Source organism: Pteropus medius, unplaced genomic scaffold (assembly GCF_902729225.1).
Source record: "Pteropus medius unplaced genomic scaffold, Ma_sr-lr_union100, whole genome shotgun sequence".
NCBI lineage: Eukaryota > Metazoa > Chordata > Mammalia > Chiroptera > Pteropodidae > Pteropus > Pteropus medius.
The window spans coordinates 1,214,217-1,240,822 of NW_024346692.1; the positions used below are offsets into that span (position 1 = coordinate 1,214,217).

A 26,606-nucleotide genomic window follows, 5' to 3' on the forward strand; every position below is an offset into this window, starting at 1 on the left:
TGCATAGCTTTGGGGAACATGTCGAGATTCCTTTTGGTAACCAAGTTTGAGCCAAAACAAGTTCAAGCTATTATTAGTTTTCTTTTCTGGGGGCTATAGATGGCCAGACCTACCTAAGGAGCTTTCTCTTTATATTCAGTCATTAAAAGCCCTTGATTCACACATTTGTTAAAATTGTTTACATCAGTTCAAACTTGAAAATATATCCCAGGAAGCATCGCGCCAGAAGTTGATTCTTACTGCTGCAGAAGGTGGAGAAGATATTCCCATGCCTGAGGATGACTGTGGCTCTGGACAAGAGGGGACATTCATTCTCAGGAATATATGAGTTTATTGGGGTCAAAGGAAACTTTGCCCAGTTCTTTACTCCTATGGGAGGTGAATTTATCTAATCTGCCTTCTGAATGAGGGAAGTGGGGAGCCCAGAGCAGAAAGGCATATGACGCCAAGTTGCTCGAAAAGGTCGTAGACTCCAGAAAGCCACACTCTCCAGCCCCATGTGGTTTTAGACCTCTGAACCCTTTGCTCTCTGTAGACTTAACATGGTCCAGCTCGTGGCCATGGAAAGAAACAGGCTTATTTAACATTTTAATCCCTTCCAGATTAAAAAGCAAAATGAACTGGAGCTTCAGCTAGAACAGATCTAGTTTCCTTCCCAGACTCGATAACTTTGTTTTATAAAATGAACGTGGTGACATTTTAAGGGTTAATTATGAGCCTTTAGAAATCCTGGACTGGCAAATTTTTTTTTTAAAAATATTTACACAACTGAGCTTTAGATGGCATCACTGTGTGTGTGTGTGTGTGTTAAGAGCTCACAGGAGTTAACACTTTTTCTCCAAACCCTGAACATCTCCAAAACACCTAAGAAAGTGAAATTTATTAGGTCCATTTGGAAGGCTATGATATCTACTCATTTTTAAGGTTGAAATGCAGGAGAGCAGACCACTTATTCACCCTATGCCGGGCAGGGGGAGAGGAAAACTAGAACTCCCGTTTTCTGAGTCCCATTTTCAGAATGCCTCCCTCAATCCATTCCTTCTTCCTTTCAAACCCAGTGTGAGAATTGAGGAAGACCAAATACTCCTCTATTCAAGTACCTTAAGAAAAGTTTGTGTTTCTTTTCTTTGTTAACCCTGAGAGGGGGACAGGAGGAGAATGCCTCTCCTCCAAGTTTCCCTGGCTTCTGATTTCTCTTTAAAAAATGTCACCGGACCAGATGCTCTTCAGCATCCCAGGACTCTACCTCTGGAGCCCAGCCCTGTCTTACATGCTATTAGGGGAAGAGAGAGTTTGAAACTGGCAGAAGGCCTTGGGGGGAAAAGGCTAACCGAAGGGTGAGAGAAGGCCAGGGAGAGTGGCAGACTGTTGCTCAGAGAGAATGTGCATCATCCCACCCTTATAACTGCTAAGGGCTCCTGGGCCTCACCATCCTTTGCCCCCAAAGGGTTACTGGGCTCGGAGATCACCGAGACAAAACCACTGCTGGGAGTGGCTCCTCTCAAACAGGCATTTTTACTGTCAAACGAGCGAGGTGAGGAAAGGTATAAGAAACTGACACATCATCAGTTTTTAATGAAAAATCTACACTGTCCCATCCTTACAGGTCAGAATTCAGTTTTTGGACTTGGGAAGATGCAGCACCAAATCAGTCTGTGTGTTTGTGTGTGTGCGTGTTTGTATGTGTGTGTTTTGTGTGTGTGTGTGTGTGTGTGTGTGTGTGCGTTTTCCTATCACCTACTTCAGAAAATTTTCTCTCCTTTCCATTAAAATTTTTTTTCCCCTAAAATCCAAAGTTATATAGGTTCATTTCAGAAGATTTAGAAAATACAGAATTGTGACCCAGAAGAAACTAAAATTCATCTATAATTTTACCACCAAATTTTAATCGATATTTTAGTGAACGGCTGCCAGTCTGTTCTCTATGTTTTAACGGCATCTAAGCTTCAAGAGCACAGGGACCTTGCTCGCATCTGCAACCCAATTGCTCTGACAGTGCTGAATGCATGGTGACCTGTTGATGGGTTGGTTGAATGACTAAATAAATAACTATATAAGAATAATTTGAATTGAAATAGGTTATCATGATAGAGCAGAGAATAACAGAAATATTGATGATGCTTGGATGTAGCAAACTCGGGATCAAGCTGCTACTGCTAATTTACTGCGTCTCCTTGGATCAGCCACTTTACCTCTCTGGGTCTGAGTTTCTTCTTCAGTAAAATAATTATTATAGTTAACACTCCATGAGTGCTACTACGTGCCAAGCATGGTTATAAGCTCTCTACGTGTATTTCTTACCACAACTCTATGGGATAGGCACCTTCTACTCCCATTTTATGCACAAGGAAACTGAGGCATGGAGAGGCTGATTTGCCCACAGTCACACGGATGGTAAGTGGAGAGCTGGGCTTGAACTTGGGCATTTGGGCTTTCCTCTGCAGTGGAACACCTTAGTTGACTCGGAGGGCCCCTCCTGGCTCCAGTACTGAGTGAGAGAGGAGTGGTGTAGGGAGGTTGTGAAGATCATTCTCTGGGCCCAGCACAAGAAAGTCAATTGTGGAGCAAGGTCCACATGATTAGTGCATGGAGATCAGAGAGCAAAGTTCTTAGCCAGAGGACCTCCTCTCGAATATGTGGAGTCCACATGGGCACTCACAGATCATGATGAAAAACCAGTCTGCTCTCCAACCGGTGCCCCATCCTTCAGAGAGAGGGTTACGAGGGCTCTTGGCGTGTCCCCTTCTGCTTCCAGGGCCTCACCTTACATCCACCCACAGGACAGTGCACCAGGGTCAGGCAGGGAAGTAAATAAGAAATAAATCTGATCTTTCTTGACTGTGAGCAGCAGCCCGAGGTGTTTGATGGGGGAGGAAGAATGGGAATCTCCTTTGATGATTAGATAGGATTTCAATGGGCAGGACGCTGTCCCTTTTCCTCCTCCTCCTCAGATGAGAGTTTGGGAAGATAACTTGTGTTTTGACTTATCCCCATGGTAACCAGGTCTTTTTGGTAAGGAGGAATGGGCTTCGGTAAACAGATCTATTTGTGTGACTCATGTTACTCATTTGAAGCAATGTCACTCCTTTTTCCACTGTGGTCTGTGTGTCTGAGTCAGAAGGAGCCTAAACAGGCTTCTTTGAATTGATGGCTCACTCCCAGCCTCTTGACTGACTGCCAACTTAGCAGGGCGTAGCTTACCAACAAATCTTTTTTTTTTTTTTTTTTTTAAGGCAGACTGATTCATAGAAACTCCTTTAAAACACAGTGAAAAGAAACCGCCCATCACACACCCCAGCACACCAGCGCAGGAAACTTATAACCTCGGGAGGCAGGTCCCTCCCCTCACTGCAGTCACAAACCTCCAGAAGAGCGGACGGACCAGGCAGCTGCCAGCTCCTGCCCCTCAGTCGCTGGGACCCTCAGGTAAGATAGCTCCCAACACTGCAGAGAAACTGAGCATTTTCTCTGGACTTTCCACTGCTGTCTTTTCTTCTACCTCATCTAAGTTTTTCTTTTTCTTTTTTCCTTTGCTATTTTTCTTTGATTCCTTGAGTCGAATCCTCGAAACTTCTGGCTAAAAGTAGATACTGAGACAACTTTTTCCATAAGGTTTAGAAAAGTATATTTTGATGGTGGGGAAGGGGGCGGTCAAGGAAATCAGCAGTACTGGGCTGCAATTATGTCTTGCAGTAACTGGGTTCTTGCTCTGAAGATGTGAAGGGAGAGAGGACTTTGGAACACACCTGGATAGGATATTCTTTACGGAGGAAGCACTGCATACCTCTGAAATGACATACCGCTCTTTGCCAGATGTTTCCCATTCCTCCATTTTGATTCAAATTGCTTCAAAACGAGAATTCTTTCTCTGCTTCTTAGTTGTTTGCTGGCCTTTTTTGGCTGACGGTGGATAGATGTCTGCTTTTCAGTTTATTTTTGCTGCTGCTTTTACTAATGCCCTTTCGTTTGTTCATTAGCTTCTGTTTAAAAGTGTTTTTTCTCCCCACAGGATGGGAGGAGGGGGGTGGGTTTTCTTTAAAGGAAACCGTTAGAGTTAGAGAGGGAGGGAGAAAGGAGGAGAGAGAGAGAGAGAGAAAGAGAGAGAAGCAACTGGTGTTTCAAATAAGACTCGGGAGGGGTTTGTTTGATGGAATCAGGAGGCTGATGTGGATTCCAGAGCTCCTTCTCTCCTAGGCCAGATGTGCAGAATAGGAGAGGCAGGAGGGAGCCTGGGTACTGGGGAGAGGGTGGGGCAGGGGAACTTGATCTGTTCCTGGAATAAAAACATTGAATGGCTTTGTGCTTCCACTCCAGAAACGGCTGATTTTTTTTTCTGAGTGAAGAGTTGATGTATCAGAAATGATACATTTTTTTTTTAGGTGGATATGGAATTTTTCTGCATGAAAGGCAGTGATTGTTTTGGAACTTTTATCTTCTCGCTCTTTTCTAAATCGGTTGTACAAATGCAAACATTCCTGCTAATCATGAAGTGAGTCTGAAGAAAGGAAGAAGGTGATTTCTGTTTGCCTTTTTTTTTTTTCTTTCAGGTTAGCATTTTGGTTGAGGTGTGGCCTATTTCAACATAGATACTGGTAGATTTTTTTCCCCCCCACATAAACAAGATGAGGAAAATGACATGATGCAGCTTGTCTGACAAAATTAAACTTTTCCTTTAGAAATGCATTTCGTTGGAAGAGATTTAAATGTAATCAGCCTGTGTTCATTGTACAGGCAACTGGCCTAGTAAAACTGCCCTCAGGGAGATGATTGAGTAAAAGCAAGGGCAACTTCTTAAGATGCAGGGAATTATTCCCACATTTGCTTAAAACGTTTGCTATTTCCAGATCACACGCATGTGGATTAGGGAAGCCATTATCAAGTTGGTAGTAATGGTATTCTGTGAAGCTAGTACAAATCTTGTTCTGTGCAGATTAAAACTAATAAGCAATATTTAATCAGTCAGCAAATAGAAAACACTGACAATTCCGGGGGCGTAAACCATCATGAATTGTATTATTTGTGCAGTATTTAGTTTTATAAACTACAGTGTAATATACTTTCCCTGGACTTTGAGGGCCATTTAAAAAATGCTGTTCTGATTCTTGCTTTCCCCTGTTCCTCCAAGTAGTCAAAGAGTACCTTAGCTGTGGCGGTTTTTCTAGATTGCAGCTGTAAGTCTTTGACAGTACTGGAATGCAAGGGTTATATTTTCTCCCCCCGCTGCCTCCTACCCTCAGAGGAGGATCGAATTCCACCCCAGACTCCGAAGAGTGGGGCAGGGGTGGAGTGCTGTCTGGAGGGCAACAGGACATCCGGTCTCGAGTCCTGGTCAGAGGATCCCCCAGACTGTACATTGTTCGAGGGCATTAAACTGTCCTGGGAGTTGGCAGAAGGCCATCAAGGACCAACCCAGAGCAGATCGCATCCTAGACCAGATGCTGGCTACCTCCTAGGAGGTAGACTTCTGAGGAAGGAAGGATATCCTTCTACAGACCGCGGAAAAAACTTGCCACGGCTTTCTCAGCTCTTCCTGCTTCCCTCGGGAGACCCCTGTGGGCGCATCTAGTTCCCAGCTTTCCCAGGGGAGGCTAGTGATTGGACGCCATCGAGACCACCCTGTGGATGCAGACCCTCTTGGCTTGGTCTGGCCGTCTGGGTGGTTCTGATTCACACCGGACCCATTGAGATCAATGGAGAGTGAGGAGTCAGAGACCTGGAAGGCTTACAGGAGAAGCAAAACAGCTTTTCTATAGACATCTCAGAGCCTGCTGGGAAATACATCCGGAAAATAGCCACAGAAAAGGGCACAACGCAAATTTAGTTACATTCCATCTTTGATTTTGTTCATCGAATTCTTAGTTTAGAAGGGATTTTGAAGATCAGCTCTATTATATTCCTACCAAGTGCAGAAATCTTATTTTTACACTGGGTGGATGGCCATTTCGCCTTTCCTTAAAATTTCCAGGAGGTGGGGGCTCAGTACCTCAGCTCATCCTTGTAGGGGCTAAAAAAAAACACAATACGTTTCCTCCCACCTTCTACTTTCTAGCTGCGGTGATAATCAAATCAACAGAGACAGATTAACAGGAGAAAATCAGATGTTTAATACATGCACATGGGAAATTCACAGAAGCATAAAAAATTCTAAAGACAGTGAGACGACATTGGGTATATAAGACATTTTGGATAAAGGAGAAAAGGGGGAGGATGGGGTATTAGATTTCAGAAGCAAGAATGGGTGATAGTTGAGGAAGAGAACATACAGTGGCAGGAAAATTCTTGCTGGGTGACTCAGAAGCAGTGGGACACAGAGGGTATCTTGCTGACAGACCCGCCCTCTTATTTACCATATTTAATTCAAATGAGGCTAAGGTGAACATCCTAAGATCTCATTCCTGCAGTAGATTTTTCTGTCCGAATCTCTGGGCAGGTAAAAGGGGAGGGTCAAATGTTCTTTCTGAGTCTTTAGTTTTGTAATAAACAGCTTAAAACCAATATCCTAAAAAAGCAGCGTCGGTGTGGAAAATATTTGGTTTCCTTCATCCTTCTTCGCTGGACAGCTCTAATTATTAGTATCTTAAATCCAGCAAAATTGGTTTCTCTATAACTTCTATTCTTTGTTCCTAGTTCTGCAGTCCTGAAGCGACCCAGAAAATATCTATTCTGTTTTTGTTGTCGCTGCTCCACCCAATGCTCCTTATCCTCTAAACACTTAACCCTATTTAATATTTTGGATAAAACTTGATGGATCTGTATTATTATTATTATTGCCTAAGAGCATTTTTGAAGCTTTGAAACTATATACATAGTCAGCTATACCCACATGATTCGACTTTGAGGAATTTCATTTTCTAAACACATGATGTGTTTCCTTCTTTAATTTACAACATGTATACATATAGCTGCCTAACACAAAAGCTCAGGAGCATTTGAGATTCTTGGATATACATACTTAGAGAGGCACACCCAGTCGCTACCCCCGAGTTCCTGGTTAAATCGACCCAATACTAGGCACAGAGGCTTCTAACTTGGCCTTGGGAGAGTAGTCTCTGAACTTGGTCCAGAGTTCCTGTAGACCACGCCTTTACACTGTTACCACCTGCCATGGTAGCTACAGGAACAGGTTGCCAAGCCAGGGTAACCTGGGTCTACCTGCTGGCATTCTGGGTGTCAGTCCCTTGGGGAGAGCACATCATCCTTAAGCAGTGCTGAGCTGGAATTTCTGATGTCAACATCCCATTTCCAGTGTTCTTCCCAGTTCTGTCCAGATGACTCAGATTTCTATTCAGTAACCAAGGGAGCCCAAATATGGTTCCGATTAGGAGTTTACTTGAGTTCCCAATAACACACCTCCAAAGACCACTCTTTGTAACATTTCAGTCCCTGCTGCTCCGACTAGGTAAAATCATTTCTCTCAATTTAATTGGAAGATCCACTGAGAGGAAGCACAGTGACAAACCCTTAGGATAAAATGACAGTTTCTTAGATAGGAGATTGCTGTTTCTCTCTCCTTCTTTTTAGCAAAAAATTTGGGTCAACATTTTCTTTCCTGGTGTGGAAATGGCATTTTTCTGAAATGAAACGGACTCCTCTATTCCTGGTGCCTGTAGCCGTACGTGAATGTGGCGGTTTTTTTATTTCCTGAGCCTGTTTTGTGAATTTTCTCTTCAAATAGGGTAATTAAAATCAAGAATTAGGCATAAGTTGAAACTGATGGCAAGAACCCTAGGGTAGATGCCAGGTGGCTGAATGGCAAGGCAGAGGGGCCGTGATCTTGCTCCTACTCCACCAGGTGATCCTGGTGAGCCTGCTTGTCTTCTTACTCAAGGGAACTGAACTTGATGGCCTCCAAGGCCCCTTGTGGCTCTGAAATTCTATTGTTCTCAAATACTGCCATTCCAATTTGAAGAAATCCCTTGGCTCGTGCTAATGGCTAGTTTAATCCATAGAAATGTGTAGAAAATTGAAACGAGGCAAGAGGCAATGTGTTGCTTTAGAACAGACAGACGTTTGTAGAGGATTGAGGACCCAGGCAGCTTCCTCTGCCTCATCCACTTGGAGATTCTTTACGTATGCTGTTCCTGGGCTTTATCATCAGATAGCCATGAGCATTCACTCAGCTCTGGGAAGAAAAGGAAGAGGTTTGATTAATGAAACAAACAAACAAAAATGCCAGCTCAGATGAATAGTGGCAGAGGACAGCAAGGGATTAATGAGGAACCCAATCGGATCAGAGAGAAACTGAGCATGTCCTCGGAAAGGCGCTCCACCCTCTTCTCAAGGAGGGAAAGCCTGTCACATGAAGGTGTGGCCGTAAAGGTGTGGATGAAAGTGAATTAGGAACAAATCGAAAGGAGGAAAAGGAAGGCGCTAGGAGGAAATGATGGGGGAGGGAGCAAGTAGGTCTGCTGCTGCCCATGTTCCTTTAGGTCTGTGTGTTGGGGCTGAGAAGTTGCAAGTGGAAAGGCCTAGAAAAAGGAGAAAGAGCAAAGTGGAAGGAGAAAGGTATGGAGGAGTGAAAAAGCAAGACAGAAGTGCGAGGATATTTGCATGCCTAACTCCCTCCCTTCTTGTTTGGGGACCATGCACCTCAGTGTTTCACGACAGTCCTTATAGGGCCTTGTGTTCTGTGTTTTTATTTTATTTTTTGCCCTGTGAAGAATGCTTTGTTGCTCAGGCACAAATGTTAGTCAATATATCCTTGGTATCATTTGCATTTCCATCGAATATTTGTGCCAACAGAACAGTGATTTCCTCGCTGTTTCTCGTCTTTTCAGAAGGATCAGATCAGAGCTGAGAGCAAAATAAGGTCCTTGATACTTGGGCTTCTGCTTTCAAATTATCAGAGGCCCCTTCTCAGGGGGCTGGAGCCACAGGGACTTGGAAAAAGGCTTACCATCCGGAAAAAGTGAGTTGAGCAAGCGAGGGTTCACACTTAGCTCAGAGAAAGGGCTCTGAACCTGAAGCCTGGAGCTTCGCTTTGTTTTGTGCTTTGGTTGGGGGCCAGGCTGGAATGTCTGAAACTTGTCTCAGAGTTTGGAGTGTGGAGATCAAATCGGGCCTCTGGTGGCCAGGCAGGAAAAAGCAGTGGTCCTTGAAAGACCCTTTGTTTTTGCCAATGGCACTGTTGTGAAGGGCTGTGTTGACCCTCTGATGAACTAGGAGGTGGCAGGAGGAACAGAGTAAAGGATCGTTCTAGAACTTCTGCTGAACCCTAAACAAATATGGGTGGGAGAAGATCACACTGGGGTGGAAAAGGCCTAGGAGTTGGGCCTTTTCTGTTCCGATTCTGCTTTCCCTCTGGGGACATGCATTTCCTCCTTTGTCAAGGGACTGGACTGAATAACCTAAATGCCTCTGAACTTCTAAACAATCAACGGACCTCAGAAAGAGAAACAAAGCCCGTAGCCCACCCAACGCTCTCTGGGTGCCTCTGGCTGCATGGCGTCCTTCCCAGCGCATGATACCCCGCAAGGCTGCAGCTTTGCTGGTCGAAGCATGTTGCCGCCATCTCTTGTAGGACCCACCCAAGTGCCTCTGGGGCCTGGCCACACCTTGATTTTCTTCCCAAACCCTAGTTATTATCTTGGCAACCTCTCTCTTGAAGACATTCTGGCTGCCAGAACACTCCTCTTTTGTCAGAAGCAGAAGACACTGAAGCTTCCGACCTCACCCAGGAGACCTCGCCCGATGGCCTGACCAGCTGCGGTCTGGGGGTGTTGGCTGGGCCCAGCTCCTCAGGCCAGGCCTGGCCTCAGCCTTTGCAGACGTGGCCCAGATCCGCCCCCACCCCGGAAACGACTGAGGACAAGGGGAAAGAAGAGAGGGAGGTTGTTCTCCTTGGGAGCATTTGCAAAAACAAGATTTGTGCTGTTTGTTTTAGTGCAGTTCTTGGTCCTCAGGCTCTGCCAGAGAAGCTTAAAGCCCATTTTGCTGGCCCAAGCCTCTCGTTTTCCATAAAGGTGTGGTGTGTATATAGTGAAGTACAACCTGAAGTTCTTTCGTCCCACACCAAACATCAGATATCCCGAGGCAGGAGGAAATGGTTCTTGAGGATCCTTTTTCTCCACGTTTCCTACAGAGAAATCAATGTTCCCCTCTCCTACCCCTACGTGAGAACAATATTTAGAATGGAAAGTACAGTCGATATAAAACAACAATAACAATGGCCAGAAAAGCTCATCTACTTGGCTAGCCTTTAATTCCAGCCTTTTCCTCCTCTGGGTACATCCTCTACGTCTGCTCCCGAAAGAGAGTATTTCCTTTTCTGCTTTTGTGTTAAATGGACATCCACTTCGCCAACCCAAACGATCCTCAGTGGGGAACGAACACATCAAAAACAAACCGCCAAAAGCAAAATGATCTTGACGGGCGGAGGATAGAAAGACGTTCGTGCCATCACCCTACACAGTGTCCTTAGGAGGAAGGGGCGGCTGAAGTTTCAGGTGTCATGCGGAGGAAGATGGCACGGAGACGTGGGCTGACTCATGGCGATCATATGACCGGGAGCAACTTGGCCTTTCATCTCTTCTCGTGCCTCGGGGGAAGCAGCGTGTCTTTGGTCAGATGGTGCGAGAACAGTTTCTTCAAAGTTTGCAATTATCCAGAAAGAGAGTGCAATGTCACTGTCGGAAAAAAAAAAAAACATTGATGAAAAGACAAAGTAGTGTCTAGCAGTCAAGTAATGTCAGGACTGTGTTCTAACATGATAGAGATTTTAGAATCTAAGTTGTTGTCCTCTGGTTAACTGTCTGATAACCTGGAAGTTCTGCTGCAAAGGTAACCATTTTAGAAAAGGGTGAAGAGGAAGCATTAGGCAAAGGGCAGGACTAAGATCAGGGATAATTGTTGCCTAGAGCAGACTCCGATGCACTGTCAGAAGGACCTTTCTATTGGTGGTAGGGTGGGGTGCGTGGGTCTTGGTAGGTACTGAGCTCCCTGTGACCAGAAGAGTTTAAGCATGATTTAGATAGTTTCTTGGTGTAGGTGACTTTCATGTACTGGGGAGAAACTTTAAGCCCCGCCTCACTTCAGTCCAGAGATTCTATAACTTAAAGAGATAGATAGAAAAGTTAAATCTATGGACAAAATAGTGTTTAGAAATTTAAGATATTATCTTTGCATTCACTTATTTCCTCTGGGAAAAAGGCAGCAAACAAGGGGTGTATATACCCTTGTATATTCAAATGTGAAAGGTACTCAGGAAATATTCACTCGTTTACAGAGGTATTCATATGGAAATATATAACAAAGAGTTTGCATGTAACGAGATGCTCAGTACATAGTTATAGTACTATATAAATAATGTCTAAAGATAGTAATGGACTAAAGTTCATGTATGTAAAAAAAGGAAAACATTTCCCCTCCAGAATTCTGTTTATCCTGAAGACTTCAGTCACTTAGATGTTGATTATTTTTCTACCAAGAAGAAGATATTGTTTTCCTTAATCCATTTATTTATTTGCTCACTGAACAGATATTTATTTGGTACCTATCATAGACAAGACTCTTCCTTTAGGAACTTAGAATCTTCAGGATGGGGGAGCCGAACATTTCCGTAGATAACTGTTGCCAGTCAGGCTGCCACTGGGGCTTTTAATAAAGGGGGTCTGGAAGGGCTGTAGCGTAATGGGGGGAAATGACTACTTCTGAACTCTGTATCTGGGAAGGCTTCCTAGTGAAGGCAGGATTTGAGCTTCTTGAAAAGAATTCGATAGGTAGTTCCTGGAGGAAGGACACAAAGTCAGGGCTTTTTTTTTTTTCCTTTTGAAATCGAATTCCTTGGATTCCCAAATTCTTAAGATTTCCAGGGCCAGCGTACCTGCAGTGTTTGGAGTCTCTTTCTTGGTGGCGGGATGTTTGGAGGATCTTGAGCAGAGTGGTGACATGCTCCGATAACTCACTGGCACTGTGGAGATTATATTAGAGGAGAAGTTCAGGGAGAGGGTCACAGGAGAGGCTGATGCTTATGATCCAGGCAAGAACCTGAACTGGTTGGACAAGGACAATGGAAAGTAAGAATGGATGAGAGATAAATAACGAAGGAAGAACTCATGGTTTGACTGCGATGTTTTGGGCAATCAAACTGAGATGAGAGGAAGGAGAAATAGGGAACTTGGCATCTGGCTGTTCTTGCTCTCCTCTCCCGGCCCCCCGCCCCCGCCCCCCCAGAAAAGCCTGGGCTAACTTAGGCTGCCAGAGAAATGACTAAACTGCCTTCTTCAGTCAGCCAGAGCCACACACCGCATTCCAAAAAAGCTCTCTTGCGCCATCTGGTAGAGGATGTCTTCCCTTTGCCTTTGTCTGGGAGAATCTCACCCACTCTCAAATGAATCATGGACATTTGAGCTCTGTGGGACTCTTCTGATGCTCACGCAGCCTCTCACCCCTCATTTCTGATTATGTTGTACCCCCCAGGCTCAGGCTAATTCTTCAGTGACTCAAACCCAGGATTTCTACCACTTCCTTTGCAGGAGAAGTAGGTTTTGGGTTGCTCTATTTTATTGCATTGCTTTCAGTTACTGTGCCTTAAAGAACGGCTTCTCCCAGACTCTCATGGCAACGCAATAAACTCACAGACAACTCGGCAGGAAGAATTTATCAGACCTCTACCTTAGCAACCATAGAGCGAAATTACTAACATGTGAACTTCCTTACTGTTCCTTTACAAATCAATTATTCTTAGTCTCTGAAGTACCAGTTGCTCATTAGAAATGGAAAAGTGTCCACAGGGACCAGGTTAATTTTTCATGGCCGGAGGACATTAAATGTGTTAGGCTATCTAAACGAAGGCTAAGAGGCAAAGCAAGCCAGTTTCAGAGCTATGTTCCTTTGGTTCTTTCATTTTTGGGGGTGGGGGTGGGGTGGTATGTAGGGGGGGGATAAGCAAGAAAGCAATAAAAATTTTACTAAATGGAGACAACTAAAGAGGACAGTTCTCCCCCTTGCCCACAGTAGGTAATCATTTATGGCTCCAATCACCAGCAATTGTGATCCTCAGGGTCACTTCCACTGACTGTAATAAATTTTCTATTAGCAAAACAATTCAAATCTAGAATGGCCAGTGGTTGCGAGGCTTGCATCAGGGACAGGAGCATAAAGAGACTGTTGCTCTAATGTGGTCTGGGCATTTCAAGAAGGAAAGGAGAAGCGTGGTCAGAAACAAAAAATGGTGGTGCTGGAAAGGGAACTGGCCGACCTGTGCAGAAAGTTAGGGCAGAAAGAAGAACGGAGAAGGAATAACAGAGAACCTATGTGTGGCTGTAAGTCTCCCACATGCATTTTTCTTAACGAGCACTTTTCTCTATAGAGTTTCAACATTCATACCTCCTGTACTTTTCTCAGTTTCCCACCCAGCCCCATGGAGTTCTGACCACCCCTGTTCCAGTCACGTTGGGTCGGTGAGAATAAAGGAGGAGATTCCATTCTGATTACAGTGGTGGGTGGAGAAATGTGTTCCTGGCACCCCGCATAATGCAGTCAGTGGATGTTCTATTCTTCAAGTAGTTGACTTGCTCCGGTGGCCTGGGTCCGAGCACCACAAGTGATGCAATGGTGTGGGAGTTTCCAGTCACCAACTGACAAACTCTGGGACTGCTCAGTGCAGCAAATGCTGAGAGAGGCAGGCACTGCATCCAAACAGTCAGAACGGCCATGCCGTTACCCCCTGCTTCCTGGTTTGAGCTGCCTAGCTATGACTAGGGGTATGCTTTCCATCAGAGACTGACATCCACAGCATTTTAGAAAGGTGTGGAGGAGAAGCCAGTTCTTGCGTCAGTAAAACGTACTGCCAGGAGAGAAAGTTTATAGCCAGCAATGCGGACAATGATGCAAATGGTCAGAAATGGTGTCTTTTCAGTGATTGTTTGTGAAGCAAGATACACACCAGGACATGGAATTGAGACTCCCTGCAAGCTACATTGCAAGCGATGCGAGGGTGGCAGTCCTAAGAGCAAGGGGTCTTCTGTTATTTAAACCCATCTGCTGTGCTGTCTGGGAGATGCCCAGAGATTCTCCTGTCAGATGTCACTCCTGATTGTCCATAAAGGTCATGAGGATCGTCTTCCCGTGCCCCTTCCTTCCTCAGGCTGAGGGGTTCTCTGCTGAGGGTGGTGGGAGGGTCCTTTAGTATTGTGACTGGGTAACTAGGGATGATCCAGGCCAGAAATTTAAGAATATAGTTCATTCTGTTTCTGAATGTGTTGGGGAGCACCGCTGAAAATAACGGAAACCCCTCCACGCTGACAATGGATGACACTAAAAAACTTGACAAATGTAGGGCAATGGAAAGATGGAGAAGTGCTAGGTATCATGTGATAGCTCCAGCTAAACAGCTCCTACTTCTGGCTGGATACAGCAGCCAGAGCGAAGATAATTGTGTGTTCTATGCGCTAAGAACATTTGCTAATACGAGGCATTGTGCTCCTTTCCTTGGTGAATAGATGTGGCACAGTCACAGAAATCTAAGGTGAAAGATTTCGAGGCGTTTCTTTGCTTGATGCCCCCACCACTCCTCCTGTCTGTCCCTGGCAGGGGAAAGTGGTCAGGTGGAACTGTAGTTTAGCTCAGAAGTGAGATCCACAGTCTAGGAAGGACTTGTGCTCCAGGGGTGTGAGGGATGGGCCAAGGTGGGGGTGTAGTGCGAGGAAGGTATTTGGAGTAGAACAATGTTCAAGTCATCAAAAATGGAGAGTGTGGGCAGACGCTAAAAGGAGTCAGGCTGACCAAGGAGATGGAAAGGCCGCTGAATCCCCCACGACGCGTAAGGAAGGGAACTTGCGTTTCCTCAGTCTCATCTCGAAGGCCTCACTTGACATATTATATTCCGTTCTTGGCCCCTCAGCCACTTCCTACTGTTAGGGGGAGGACGTTTGTAAATTAAAAACAAAAGGAAGAAAAAGTCATTTATAGAGCCCGAGGAGGATTAAACATGAGCCTCGTTATATAATATTTTAATTCCCCGTAGTCAGCCTATTCTTTTCCCCATGAGCAGCAAGGCCAGAGCTGAGTGATGGTGTGAATCTCGAGGGTGTCGGGAGGGTGTCAGGACATGGCTGAGAAGAATGAACTTTCTCCCTCATTCCCGAGGGTGTGTTTGTAGTGGTCTCCCCACTCAAGTGGCAAGGATTAGGCATAATGGCAAGCTCTAAGAGGACCAAAATGGATTTTTACAGATGGCCTCACGAACTAGGTGGCAGATATCCTATTACTTGCACTTAACATGGGGTGACCTGGTGACTAACTGCCTGGGTTGGGTTGGCAACAGCTACACAGTTTCGTATAATAATAACAGTAATACTAATGATCATAATCAAAGCAATCCCCTTAGTACCTGCCATCTGCCAGGCACTGCGCTAGGAGTTTTACATATATGATCCAGTTTGACCCCCATTGTTCCTGAAAAATTGGCATCGCAACCTCTTGCTTCATATAGGAGGCAACTGAGACAGAAAAGCTAAATAACTTTATGTGATTCTAACTCAGCCTCTGTCTAATTCCAAAATCTTTTTCCACTGTGCGTTAAAGTCAAATTGTGGAGGTGTGCAAGAACCCAAGAAAAGCAAAAATGAATTCGAATGTGTGGGGTGAATTATTCAAAAGAGACATGAAAGCTCCAAATCCTCCCCTGAGGCATCAAAATAAACTTCATTTTTGTCACTCACAGTTAAATTCCAGTGGAATGGCCTGGGTTGGAGGGAAGTGCTTGGATTGGGAAGGCTGAACATGGAAGCCAGTGTCTGCCTCTCATTCCTGGCCTGGAAAGAAAGAGCAAGGCACTCTAGTGTTTTCTGAGCAGAGATAAAAGGCACCTGAAGTGTTGGAATGATAGTATTAGTGCTTTCCAGTAAATACCTGGTATAATAGGAAAGTGGCTCAAGAACACTCAAAGCTTCAATTAAATTAGGTGGAGTGAGAGAGAGATGTGGGGCAATTGCAGGATGTGCACAGCCATCTCCTCCCTAGGTGGAGATGACCATGAGTCCACCCTGCCTAGGGTGTGAATCAGCTGGAGCCCTTTGCTTTGAAGTCCCTGGGAGTCTGCATTGCATCTTAACTGTCTTGGGCATGACGAAGCACTCCTGCAGCTGACATAAATCAGAATAGCCTCCCATGTGCGTCCTTCACACTTTATTTATTTTCTGGGTTTTATGATCAATAGGCTCTTTTTTTCTACACTGCTGAGATTATGGCTGAAAGCTTTTATCCATGTACATTCTTAATTTATTTTAGTTCCCAGTTCTCCCACCATGTGATTTATGCATTTGCTTGTCTTCTGTATTGAGTATTGAAGGATTGGAATTTGTATAAATGTCGTGTAAAAGTAGAAGGCACATTTGGTGGTATCTCAAGCTGCGTACTTCCAAAGCCCCCAGAACTGTTATATTGAATCATAGGAAATATAATGCTATGCCTGAGCCCAAACCAATAGCACAGTTTCTACCATGGGGACATGCAGCCCAAAGGCTCAGGTGCAGTAATAAGAGTCTGAAATAGTCAACATGTAGGTGATCAGACCATTAAACTGTAATTAGGTTGTTATAATTATTGAATACCAAAGAGCATTATAATAATAGAAGTTGAGACTCTCACATTTTATATGTCACTCGGGATCAAATTAGTAGCCTATCCAGTCTGTGGGCATTGAGGAAAGGATCCGTTTCCATTAAAACTGCTGAGTGAGCATTTTGACAGAGGCAGGGACACGTTCCTAGTGGAAAATGGAAATTTATATGACATTGTTTCACTGAAAATTGTAGTCGTCAAAGGCCTTTTCAAAATCCAAGTCCTACTTTTGGCCTCTAAAACACAAACAAAGTAAAATATTAACAGTTATAAAATGTTCTTTTTTTTTTTTTTGAAACAGGTTGAATTAAGAGTATATAAATACCTGAGATGCAGAATGGTGTTTATATTTAGATATACATATTTAGGTATATGTAAATAGACAACTGGGCATTTGGGGAGCCAGGCTGTTTTCAGGAATTTAGGATGAAATTGTGATGGTTTTTATTGCAACTCCTCCTGATTTTAGCAGATAGTTCACATGTGTGGGAAATGCTGAATTATCTTATTGAATCTGACAGTAACCTTTCCTTTCCCATTCGTTTTCTTCTTTCTTCTCAGGACTCTCTGTACTCACAAGTCATCAAAAAGCCAAGATGTTGGTATTACTGGCTGGCATCTTTGTGGTCCACATTGCCACTGTCATTATGTTATTTGTTTCCACCATCGCCAACGTGAGTAATATTCTTTTGTTCATTCATTCAGTCAGAAGTTATTTCAATATTTACACAAATTACTACAAAAGATGTTGAAGCCACAATCCCCGCCCTTTGTGAATTTTCAGCTTAGCTGTAGAAAAAAATAAACACATACTTGCACTTCAAACAACTGAATAACAGGAGGATAAAAGCCACTGTCTATGTGAGTGAGCCTACCGGGCTGTAGGCATCTAGAGCCTGGAGAAGACAGTGAGGTCCATTTAGTCTCTACGGGAGTCTTCTCAGCTATGGTGGAGCTTGGGGGACTAGTAGATGGTTGGGCTTCCCCTTGGTATAAAGATGGATGGCGGAAGGAGCGTAAACATACATTCCAGATAGGAGTGCTATTCAAGGGGCCCAGGTGGCAGGGACAGGTTTCGTTCAGGGCATCATGAGGGCACCCAGGTGGCAGGAGCAGAACTTCCTTCTAGGAACCTTGATTAGTGAGGGACATGATGAAAAGCTTTGGTTGCCAGACTGATGAATTCAAGTTCTGAGCAAAGGGTAGCACGTGAAAGTGGAATTTCGCAACATTAACCTGGTTCCTCTGAATTCACTCACTCAAAACAATATAAACATGGCAGAGGTAGCAAGTCTTTCTTTGAACTTTGGGCTACTCTGCCCTCTGGTGGTAGTTTGTAACATCTAATTTGTTTTTCTTGTGCTCTTAGGGGGAAAAAAAAAAAAAGTTCCTTGGGGATAAAAACTAAGGCTACCAATCGCTAGACAGGCAAATGATGATTCCAGAATCTGTTTAGGTCCCTGTTACAGTTACAGGATAAGTGGGTTTTAAAGTTCAGATGGAAGAGTTTTGCCAACATTGGGAGGTGTGATTATAAGCAAGGCTAATTTAAACATGACCGTGATAAGACAGAACCTTTGCCCATGCAGCCTCCTGAAGACTGTAATTCAGCCATTCTGTATGCCAGTCCCTGAGTCTCTTAGGGCAACACGTCTGATAAGTGACTTCAAACTATATCGGTGGATGCCAAGGTGCTGAATATGGAATCAAAAGCAGGCAATTCCACATTTGGCCTTGCCTTTCCCATAACGTGCATTTTAACAGACAGATACTCTGTGGACAGAGCTGGGTGTTTGTTTTTCATTCCAGTAGGATAACTATTTTTATTGGGCAGGGTAAGAAGGGGTCCTGGTACCATGGTGAGCCTCAGGGAATATATTCTGGTCATTCTTCTACTTTTAGCTGCCTCCACAGTAAAGTTCTTGTGGTACTATTTTACTATGAAATTACTTGGCGTGTTGTGACAATCAAAGTTTGATCATTCTGTTTAGACAAAAGTGGCTTGTTAATCACCCAGACTCATTGCTATTTTCTTAATTCCCTTGTGCTTCTTAATTGTTTCCAGTTGAACATTTTTCCTTAAAGTTTTTCCTTCTTAGCCAGGCCCTTCAGTGAAATAATCTTGATAGAGTAGGAATGATGCCTCCTTAAAACCAGTTTCCTCATCCAACGTTTCCATTTCTTAGAACCTTAGAATTTTAAACTTCTGTGGTTGAATTACTTCCTTTTTTTTTTTTTTTTAGAGTGATGAGGAATATGAAGCCCAGAGAGGCTAGGCGATCTCCCCTGGATCACACAGTCTTCTCTCTCTTTTCCCTTGGCACCTTTGTGACTTCAGTTTTAGTTGAACCTTATTTCCACCAAGAGATGAGTTGCTTAACCACGTTTGCGGCTAAATAGGGTGTCTTGATTAAGATTTGGTCCCAACACAAGCTGATTTACCATTTCTTTTTTTAAAGCAGGGGATCAGTTCTTAAACAACTTTTTTTTTTCCTTCTGGTTTCAGGTCTGGGTGGTTTCAGATTCTGGAATAGCATCAGTAGGTCTTTGGAAAAACTGTACCGATGGTAACTGCGATGGAACCCTGCTATATGCCAATGAAGGTATCTGTAAAGATATCGTATTCTGTGCTGATGCTCTATGTGATTGGGGAACCATTCAGCCTGTTGGGACTGGTCGGACTGACACCCTTGCTCTCCTCGCCCTGTGTCCACAGATGCGCTCAAGGCAGTGCAGGCCTTCATGATCCTTTCCATCATCTTCTCTGTCATCTCCCTCGTGGTCTTCGTGTTCCAGCTCTTCACCATGGAGAAGGGAAACCGCTTCTTCCTCTCGGGAGCCACCATGCTGGTGTGCTGTGAGTATCTCAGGCGCGAATTCCAGTTTATGCAGGCAATGCTTTTATGTACATCTTACCATGGGTGTTATTGGCAACTCGGACAGATAAAGCTCACGGCTCGGGGAAGTGGCCTCGTACAATTCTCTCCTCTGGTTATTTAGTCTCTTTTTTTGAGGACTCCTGATAACTGCTTGGAATTAGAATCCTCATTTGCTTCATTGTTTAAATCTAGTGTTCCCCAGTGGATGGGGCGGGCACATCGGTACCACTTGTGTACAAGATGCTTGAAGATGGAGGGCATGTGGGAGTCTTCAGAAAGATGCAGCCATGGCCACAATGCTCACAATTGTTGCCATTCTCATTCTCCTGTCATTCTTCCCACATACACACTGTTTGGAGGAATGCCATGTTCTTTTGCATCCCTGGGCAGCCTGCCGACATGTGCCGGGGTCCAGACGGGAAAGCTGGGTGGTAGACACGAAGTTCTGATTTCACTTCACACTTGCAGCCACACCGGCCAGTGAAGATATGTAATTTACCAATAGAAATATCAAGCTTGGTTCAGGGCAAATTGACAGAACTATTTGGGGCCAAATAGCCAGATTTCTTTTCCCCAATGCAGATGAAGGAAAGAGGGTCTTTTACAAATTATAAAATCTTGTTCTTTGTTTCAGTGTTAAAAACAAACAAACAAACAAATAAACATACATTTCTTTTCCCCCTGCAGGGCTGTGCATTATGGTCGGGGTGTCCATCTACACTCATCATTATGCGGACGGTTATGGAACCTCCTACCTTAAAAGTCACCACGGCTATTCCTTCATCCTGACCTGGATCTGCTTCTGCTTTAGTTTCATCATTGGCATTCTATATCTGGTCCTGAGAAAGAAATAAGCCTGAACAAGTTTATGGGGATCTGGGGGGTGGGGAGGAGGAAGCCGTTGAATCTGGGAGGAAAGTGGAAATTGCTCTGCAGGAAAAAAACAAGATGGGGAGGGGGGTGGGGGAGGGAGAAGTTAGGGTGGGAGAAGCTGAAACCCAAATCGTTACTGAGGAGGTCCTCTACTGTCAACACCCTGCCCTTGGGAAAAAGTAGTTGGCTAGAACTTCCCTGTGGGCCAGAGAGCCTCATACCAGCCACCAGATCTGGCCTCCAGCTGTTCTCAGTTACACACACTGCCTGGAGCCCCATCAGCTGCCACACCACTGGCTCTACTTCCAAAGGTGAATTCTGGGTCTTACACTGCAGTCCTTGGACCTACTGCAGTCCTTGGACCTACTGCTAGTTAAAAGAGCGGTACAAGTTCCGGCAAGAGCAGATAGTGTCTTTGTACTGAATATGCTAAGCCTGGAAGCCATCCCGCCCTCCTGACCCAAAGCGAAGCATCACATTCCAGTCTGAAGGTCCCACAGGACAGCTTCGGCCAGCGAGCCATTGTCCCTCTTTAGAACAGATATTTAGCTCTATGGAATTCAGTGGTATTTGTGACAAAATGGGAGGAAGAGATATAGTCACATAGTCAAGTTGATGGGTTAGCTAAATCAAGAAAGAGAACTTTTTACAATGGAAGGCCTGGGTGATGGTCAGAACCTAGACCAGACCTCACACAGCTATCCCTCAAGGAGACCTCTTGCTGCGGACTTTGCTAGGCCTCCCGCTTAAAGGCATGGCAGTTCTTCTAGAATTTCTCTAAAGCCACTAACAACCAATTCTGTGGTGAAAGCACCACACAAATTATGGGATCAAAGAGCAGTCTTGCGACAGCGCTATATTAGGGTTATGTTTTTTGGATTCCCTTTTCATGCAATCAGTGTTACTTTTAAGTATATAACGGGAGAGATGAACATAGTTCCTTATAACACAATCTTTTACTCTCCCTCTAAATTATAAACTTTTGAAAAAGTTTTACCTAATTATTCATACTGGAGATCAGGGGTCCTAAGTGGCCGCCTCTCAGAGGCTCTGCTTGTCCTGCTCCATAGGCGAGGCAAGGTAATTCTGGAAGCTTATTGAAACACACATAAACCAAAACCAAACAACAGATCCTTGGGCGAAAGGTGCTATATAATTGCAAAGTATTAAGCATATTAGAGTTCAGTCATGATAAGAACACAGTGCCTGTGCTCCCAGGAAAATGAGAAAATTTCCATGAGATAAATAAAAATATAGGTGATGGGAAGATATTTTCTTTAAAGAACAAAAACCAAAAACTCTAGTGGTACCCAGTCAGATGGTAATTGATCTGTCTGTTGCCATAAGAGAATTTCTATATAGGACTTAGAAATAATATGTTATTCCTGGTTAAGCAGGCATTGCTCTGGCCTGGTGCAGCTATTTTAAGCCATCTCAGATTCTGCCTAAAGGGTTTATTTTGGGACGACATTTCCTTTGTCATCCTGAGAAGAAGATCTACCCTAGGGAGAATCTGAGACATCTTGCCTACTTTCTACTCCCAGCTCTCCCCTCCTCCTATTTCTTATATACTTTTTCTTTTTGGAGAGTTGTTATGGCATGATTGCTGGTATTTATGTAAAAGGACTATTACTAAGTATATTTCTCTGTGTTTATTCTGGTTACGGGAATGTTGAGAACAGGCCACCAAATTCTCTGGGCAGAGGTTAGACAAGTCAGTAAGCAAAAAACTGTGGGATGGTAAACTTTTTAATTATGATTTAATTATCACATGATTATAGAAGGTTGCCTTATGTGCAGAAGCATACTTACATATCAGATATATCCAAAAGAGATACTCGCCTTATGTTAAAAAGTCAAAGGATGACTGGAGTGAACCATGTAATCCCTTGTCTTTTACTCTGTTTCTGTGCCACTTATATCTCATGTAATTTGTATTACATTGGTGGGTTGTTCTAGTACTGTATTTGGCTTCTTCTTTAATAGATTGATATTTCATATACTATAATTGTAAATATTTTGATACAAATGTTTATAACTCTAGGGATATAAAAACAGATTCTGATTCCCTTCACCATGTGAATGTTTTCTTTTGGAAAAAACATAGGAAAATGTGGATAATAATGACATTTCTTTTTAAGTTGTCAGTCAGTTTGATTTGGACAACTTGGCATTTATTCAAGACATTCAGCTACTTTCTGGTAATACATTAGGCATTTCTACAGTAACTCAGGCAATTAAACGTTATTAAATATAGTTTTATCTTGCTTCGATTAAACCTCTTAAGCACAAAATGGAATGTCAAAAGCTGATATGTTGGAGAGAGGTTGTGATCTTGAATCAGAATAGCTTATGGCATTAAAAAATGAGATACTTGCAAAGTTTCTTTGAAATAGCCAACTCCTCTGATGTGTCATCAGTATATAAAGCAATTCACAGAGATATGCAACACATACATTTGCAGGAGCCCATTTATTGGAGAAAAGGACAGTTTTCTTGGAGAAAAGGACAGTTTTCTGCTTTCTGTGAGCCATAAGGGCTGAAATCAATGGTGGAAAGCAGGGTAGATACTGTGTGCCCCAGCACCAGATCAACACCAATATGATAAGAATGATTTTAATGTGAAGGAGGCTGTCTTCCAGTTCCCTGTGGTCTTAGATTAAATGATTGCACAGACTAACGCACAAAAAAATATACAATAGAAGCAGAAAATAAAATTTCAACAGATTCTTTAAATTTAATTACTCAAGTTGCATTGATTATTAATACCCTCTCAGAGACCTATTAGATTGCTTCTAGGATACCATTATGAGAGGCTACTTTTCTCCCTTTGCTCTATCGGAATTCTTTCCCCTATGTCATATGCCCAGTCATGGATCAGAGCTCCACAGCATCCCTTCTTCCCTTCTGCCTATAGGTCTTTAGTCAGAATCTCCAACAAATTGCTAGCACTATCCAAGTCATCCTGTCCTGCCAACACAAAATCTTCCACCTCAAAGATCTGTATCGTGAATGGGGGTATATTAGTTGGAATTCTCCAGAGAAACAGAACCAAAAGGCGATGTCTATATCTATATGTCTATCTCATCTATTTTAAGGAATTCACTCACATTAATACAGAGGCAGGAAACTCCAAAATTTGCAGGGGTTGGTGTCAGGCCGAAGATCCAAGGAAGAGCCTATGTTGCAATTCAAGTCCAAAGGCTGCTGGCAGAATTCTCCCTTGTTTAGGGAAGGTCAGTCTTTTGTCCCATTCAGGCCTTCAACTGATTTGATGAGGCCCGCACACATTATAAAGGGCAATTTGCTTTACTCAAAGTCGACAGATTTAAACGTTAATCTCATCCAAAACACCCTCACGGAAACATTCTGAATAGTGTTTGACCACCTATTTGGGCACCATGGCCCAGTTAAGCCGACACATTAAATTAACCATCATGAGAGAACATCCTTATCAAGGATAAGACATTGACTTACTAAACATTTTCAGAAATGATTTAAAAGATGCTTAGACAGTGGAAATCTTTATGTTTAAAGTTGACACTTAGCTCTTTTAAGTGGTGACATAGGATGATGGGGGTTAACTTGCAAGATGATCTTAGATATCCTGTGAAAAGACAGAAAGTTGTCAGTGTCTCTTTTATGAAGAAGCTTAATAACTATTGAATTAAATGTCTTAGGAAGAATCAGATTGAATCAAAGTGGTTAATTAAATACTCTTAGGTGAAATTGGTCCAAATTATGAGTATAGGGAAGATGAGCTACAGAGCTCTTAATTACCATTCAAGAATACGACCTGTGGGCAAATGACAACTTATTTATTCATCAAGGTGATAAATTTGAGGTAACAAATGGTTAATAGGCAGTTACAGCACTCTGCCTTGGACTCAGCCATTAAAGTCCTTGTGCAAGACTCCACTGGCTTTCAGGCACAAAAAAAATATTTCAGAAAGGCCTTGAAAGAAGGCACATAAAACTAAGAATATTGTGCAGCACTTGCACTTAAACAAAAAAGAGAAGCTGTCTCCTATATTTAGTAAGAAATAGCCAGAATATACCAAAATACAAATTAAATGCCCCAGCAAAAAAAAAAAAAAAAAAAAAATGTGTAAATGAGTTTAAAAGAAGGCTACATCTTGGGGAACAGAGGGGAATGGGGTCGGGTGGTGGGCGGCAGGATAAAAAGAGGAGAACTTGCTGGAAATTTTAGAGTAGATTCTGAGGAAGAGTGAAGGAGTGATTCAATTTTAAAGATGTGTTTGCAGTCCAGCAGAGCAGGCATCTCCGCAGCATGCAGCAGGTAGGGAAGGCTGCACACTGACTGTGTGGAACCCAAGGAAAGAGTGTTTGGAGTCCCACCTGGCCTTATTTTTGTAAGGAGACATGTGGAGCCTACTCATGGGCAGGGGTGACTGTTAAAACATATGTTGATAGGCTGCTGGGTGCTAGGTGCTGCACCTAGAGGCTGGGGAATAAAAGACCAAGTAGATGTGTTTCCTGTCCTCATCAGGTTACTGTCCAGTCTGAGGGTTAAGTTTCACATCTAGAGAAAATGGAAGGGGCTCGGAGGGAGCATAGAGGAGATGGGGAGAACGGCCACTTCAGGGAGGATGGAAGGGGGCTTTTCAGGTCTTCGGCCCTTCCTCATGATCCTTATCCCACCCCACGAGCAATTCCTTGATGACTCCTGTGGATCTCACCTCTGTTGCATCTCTTACCTCCCAAAATCTCCCTGATGCAAAGGTCACTCCTTTGTTCCAGGCTCCCATTGTCTTCCATCTGGAAAACGGAGGGTGAGAAACGTTCCACCAGTCTCCATGTCTTCATTTATAGTCTCTCCAACATGTCCTTTATGCTGGTGTCAGGATGGGTGTTGAAGAATCCTTCTGTCACTGCCAGGGAGCCAATCCAGGTTTGGGAGGACCAGAACTCCAGCATAGGATGCCAATGCGAATAACCTTATGGGAGGTCGGTACTCAATTCTTTGGTTAACTGCTCATCTATGAGGGCTATCCGGTGATCCCCAAATCCAGAATGACTGTCTTCAAATGGCAGTCATTTAAAGAGATATATGAAGGGAGTGAGGGATGGGGAAGCAAGAACAAATCGTTGAGCTCTTCCCAGTTTAGGAATGAGTTGATTTCAAAATGTATCTTCCTAAATTTGTCGTTTGGAACTCAGCGCATATTCTTCCATGGAGGCAACTGAGAAATATTTTACTTATTATATGAGCTAAAAAAACCTTTTGTGGCCTGAAAAATAAGCTTCCTAATAATTAAACTATTATTATTGTTTTCAATGGGAAATCAGTTTAAACTTTGGAACCTGGAATCTTCTGCTGTCCCTTCAAATCCGGCATGGTAAAAGGAGTATATTTAATGGAAGGTGGGAGGGAGAGTAAACATGGGTTCATGTTCAGGAGCCACGGCTGCCTGAGAGCCAGGGAATCACGTTACCTAGATGTGTTCAGAGTTCGCTGTTGAATGTAGGAGAATGTGGTGTGTAGCGTGACCTCGTCTGACTAAAATTTTATAAACTGGGGTTCTTAAACTGGGACAGTCTGTTCTACTCTCTTGATCTCATAGTTTAAAAAAATCTTAATTTTCCCATGTAAGCATATCAATGGCTTAAATCCATTTTACCTAGGAACTTTTGAATGATTCCAACTCCTGACAGGCTTTCGGACATTATGAAATATTACTATTTTAGTTTGATTTCACAACTTCTCTTCCCTCTCATAAAATGCTGACATAGGTCACGTGTATTTATAATTTTGAAGGTGAATCAAAATTCAACCTGTTTGAGTATTTGGGTACAATTTTGCAATAGCTCTTGAGGTAACTGGATATTGCGAAATCAAGTTTGTACTGGATTTATGAATAAAATAGATTATACTGATTAATTTGGTATTTAGTCACCTTGTTTTTAAAAAGTCAAAATTCTGGCAGTAATATTTAAATCCAGATTTCTTTCCATAAACGAAGTAACCAAATTCACTTGACGCGCTTGAACTTACTCTACTAATTTATTTCTCCAGAGTAATTAAAATACTTCACCTCTCATTGTATTTGTTACTTGTCAGAGATCCTGGAAGGACAGATAACAGATAAATGCAGACAACTTTTAACTGCTCAATTTAAGTTAATTTCTGCCACCCATTCCCAGGATTTTCCCTAACCCTTCCTATTCCCAGAGCTGCTCTTCCTGACTTGGGGGGAGGAGCACCCCTTTTTCATTCTGTGGTTAACACTCACCACCACCATTTTTTGAATTATGCACTGCTTTAATTCC

The 26,606-nt window shown here is 43.3% G+C and overlaps 1 protein-coding gene across 1 annotated transcript; it reads left to right on the forward strand.

Annotated features, from left to right (window-relative positions):
* The first annotated feature begins 3,268 nt into the window (after nucleotides 1–3,268).
* EMP1 (epithelial membrane protein 1) lies at nucleotides 3,269–22,699 on the forward strand. Its single transcript, XM_039876408.1, has 5 exons — nucleotides 3,269–3,426; nucleotides 17,125–17,237; nucleotides 19,070–19,166; nucleotides 19,280–19,420; nucleotides 20,130–22,699. The coding sequence occupies exons 2-5, from the start codon at nucleotides 17,160–17,162 to the stop codon at nucleotides 20,294–20,296; spliced, it is 483 nt and encodes a 160-aa protein (XP_039732342.1). The 5' UTR covers nucleotides 3,269–3,426; nucleotides 17,125–17,159; the 3' UTR covers nucleotides 20,297–22,699.
* The last annotated feature ends 3,907 nt before the right edge of the window (nucleotides 22,700–26,606 follow it).

Bases quoted from the DNA above. Each gene is read 5' to 3' on its own strand.
- EMP1 (XM_039876408.1), top strand. From the start codon at position 17,160: ATGTTGGTATTACTGGCTGGCATCTTTGTGGTCCACATTGCCACTGTC. The intron at 17,238-19,069 runs GTGAGTAATATT...TTCTGGTTTCAG, and splicing joins TTGTTTCCACCATCGCCAAC to GTCTGGGTGGTTTCAGATTC. The intron at 19,167-19,279 runs GTATCTGTAAAG...CTGTGTCCACAG, and splicing joins CCTGCTATATGCCAATGAAG to ATGCGCTCAAGGCAGTGCAG.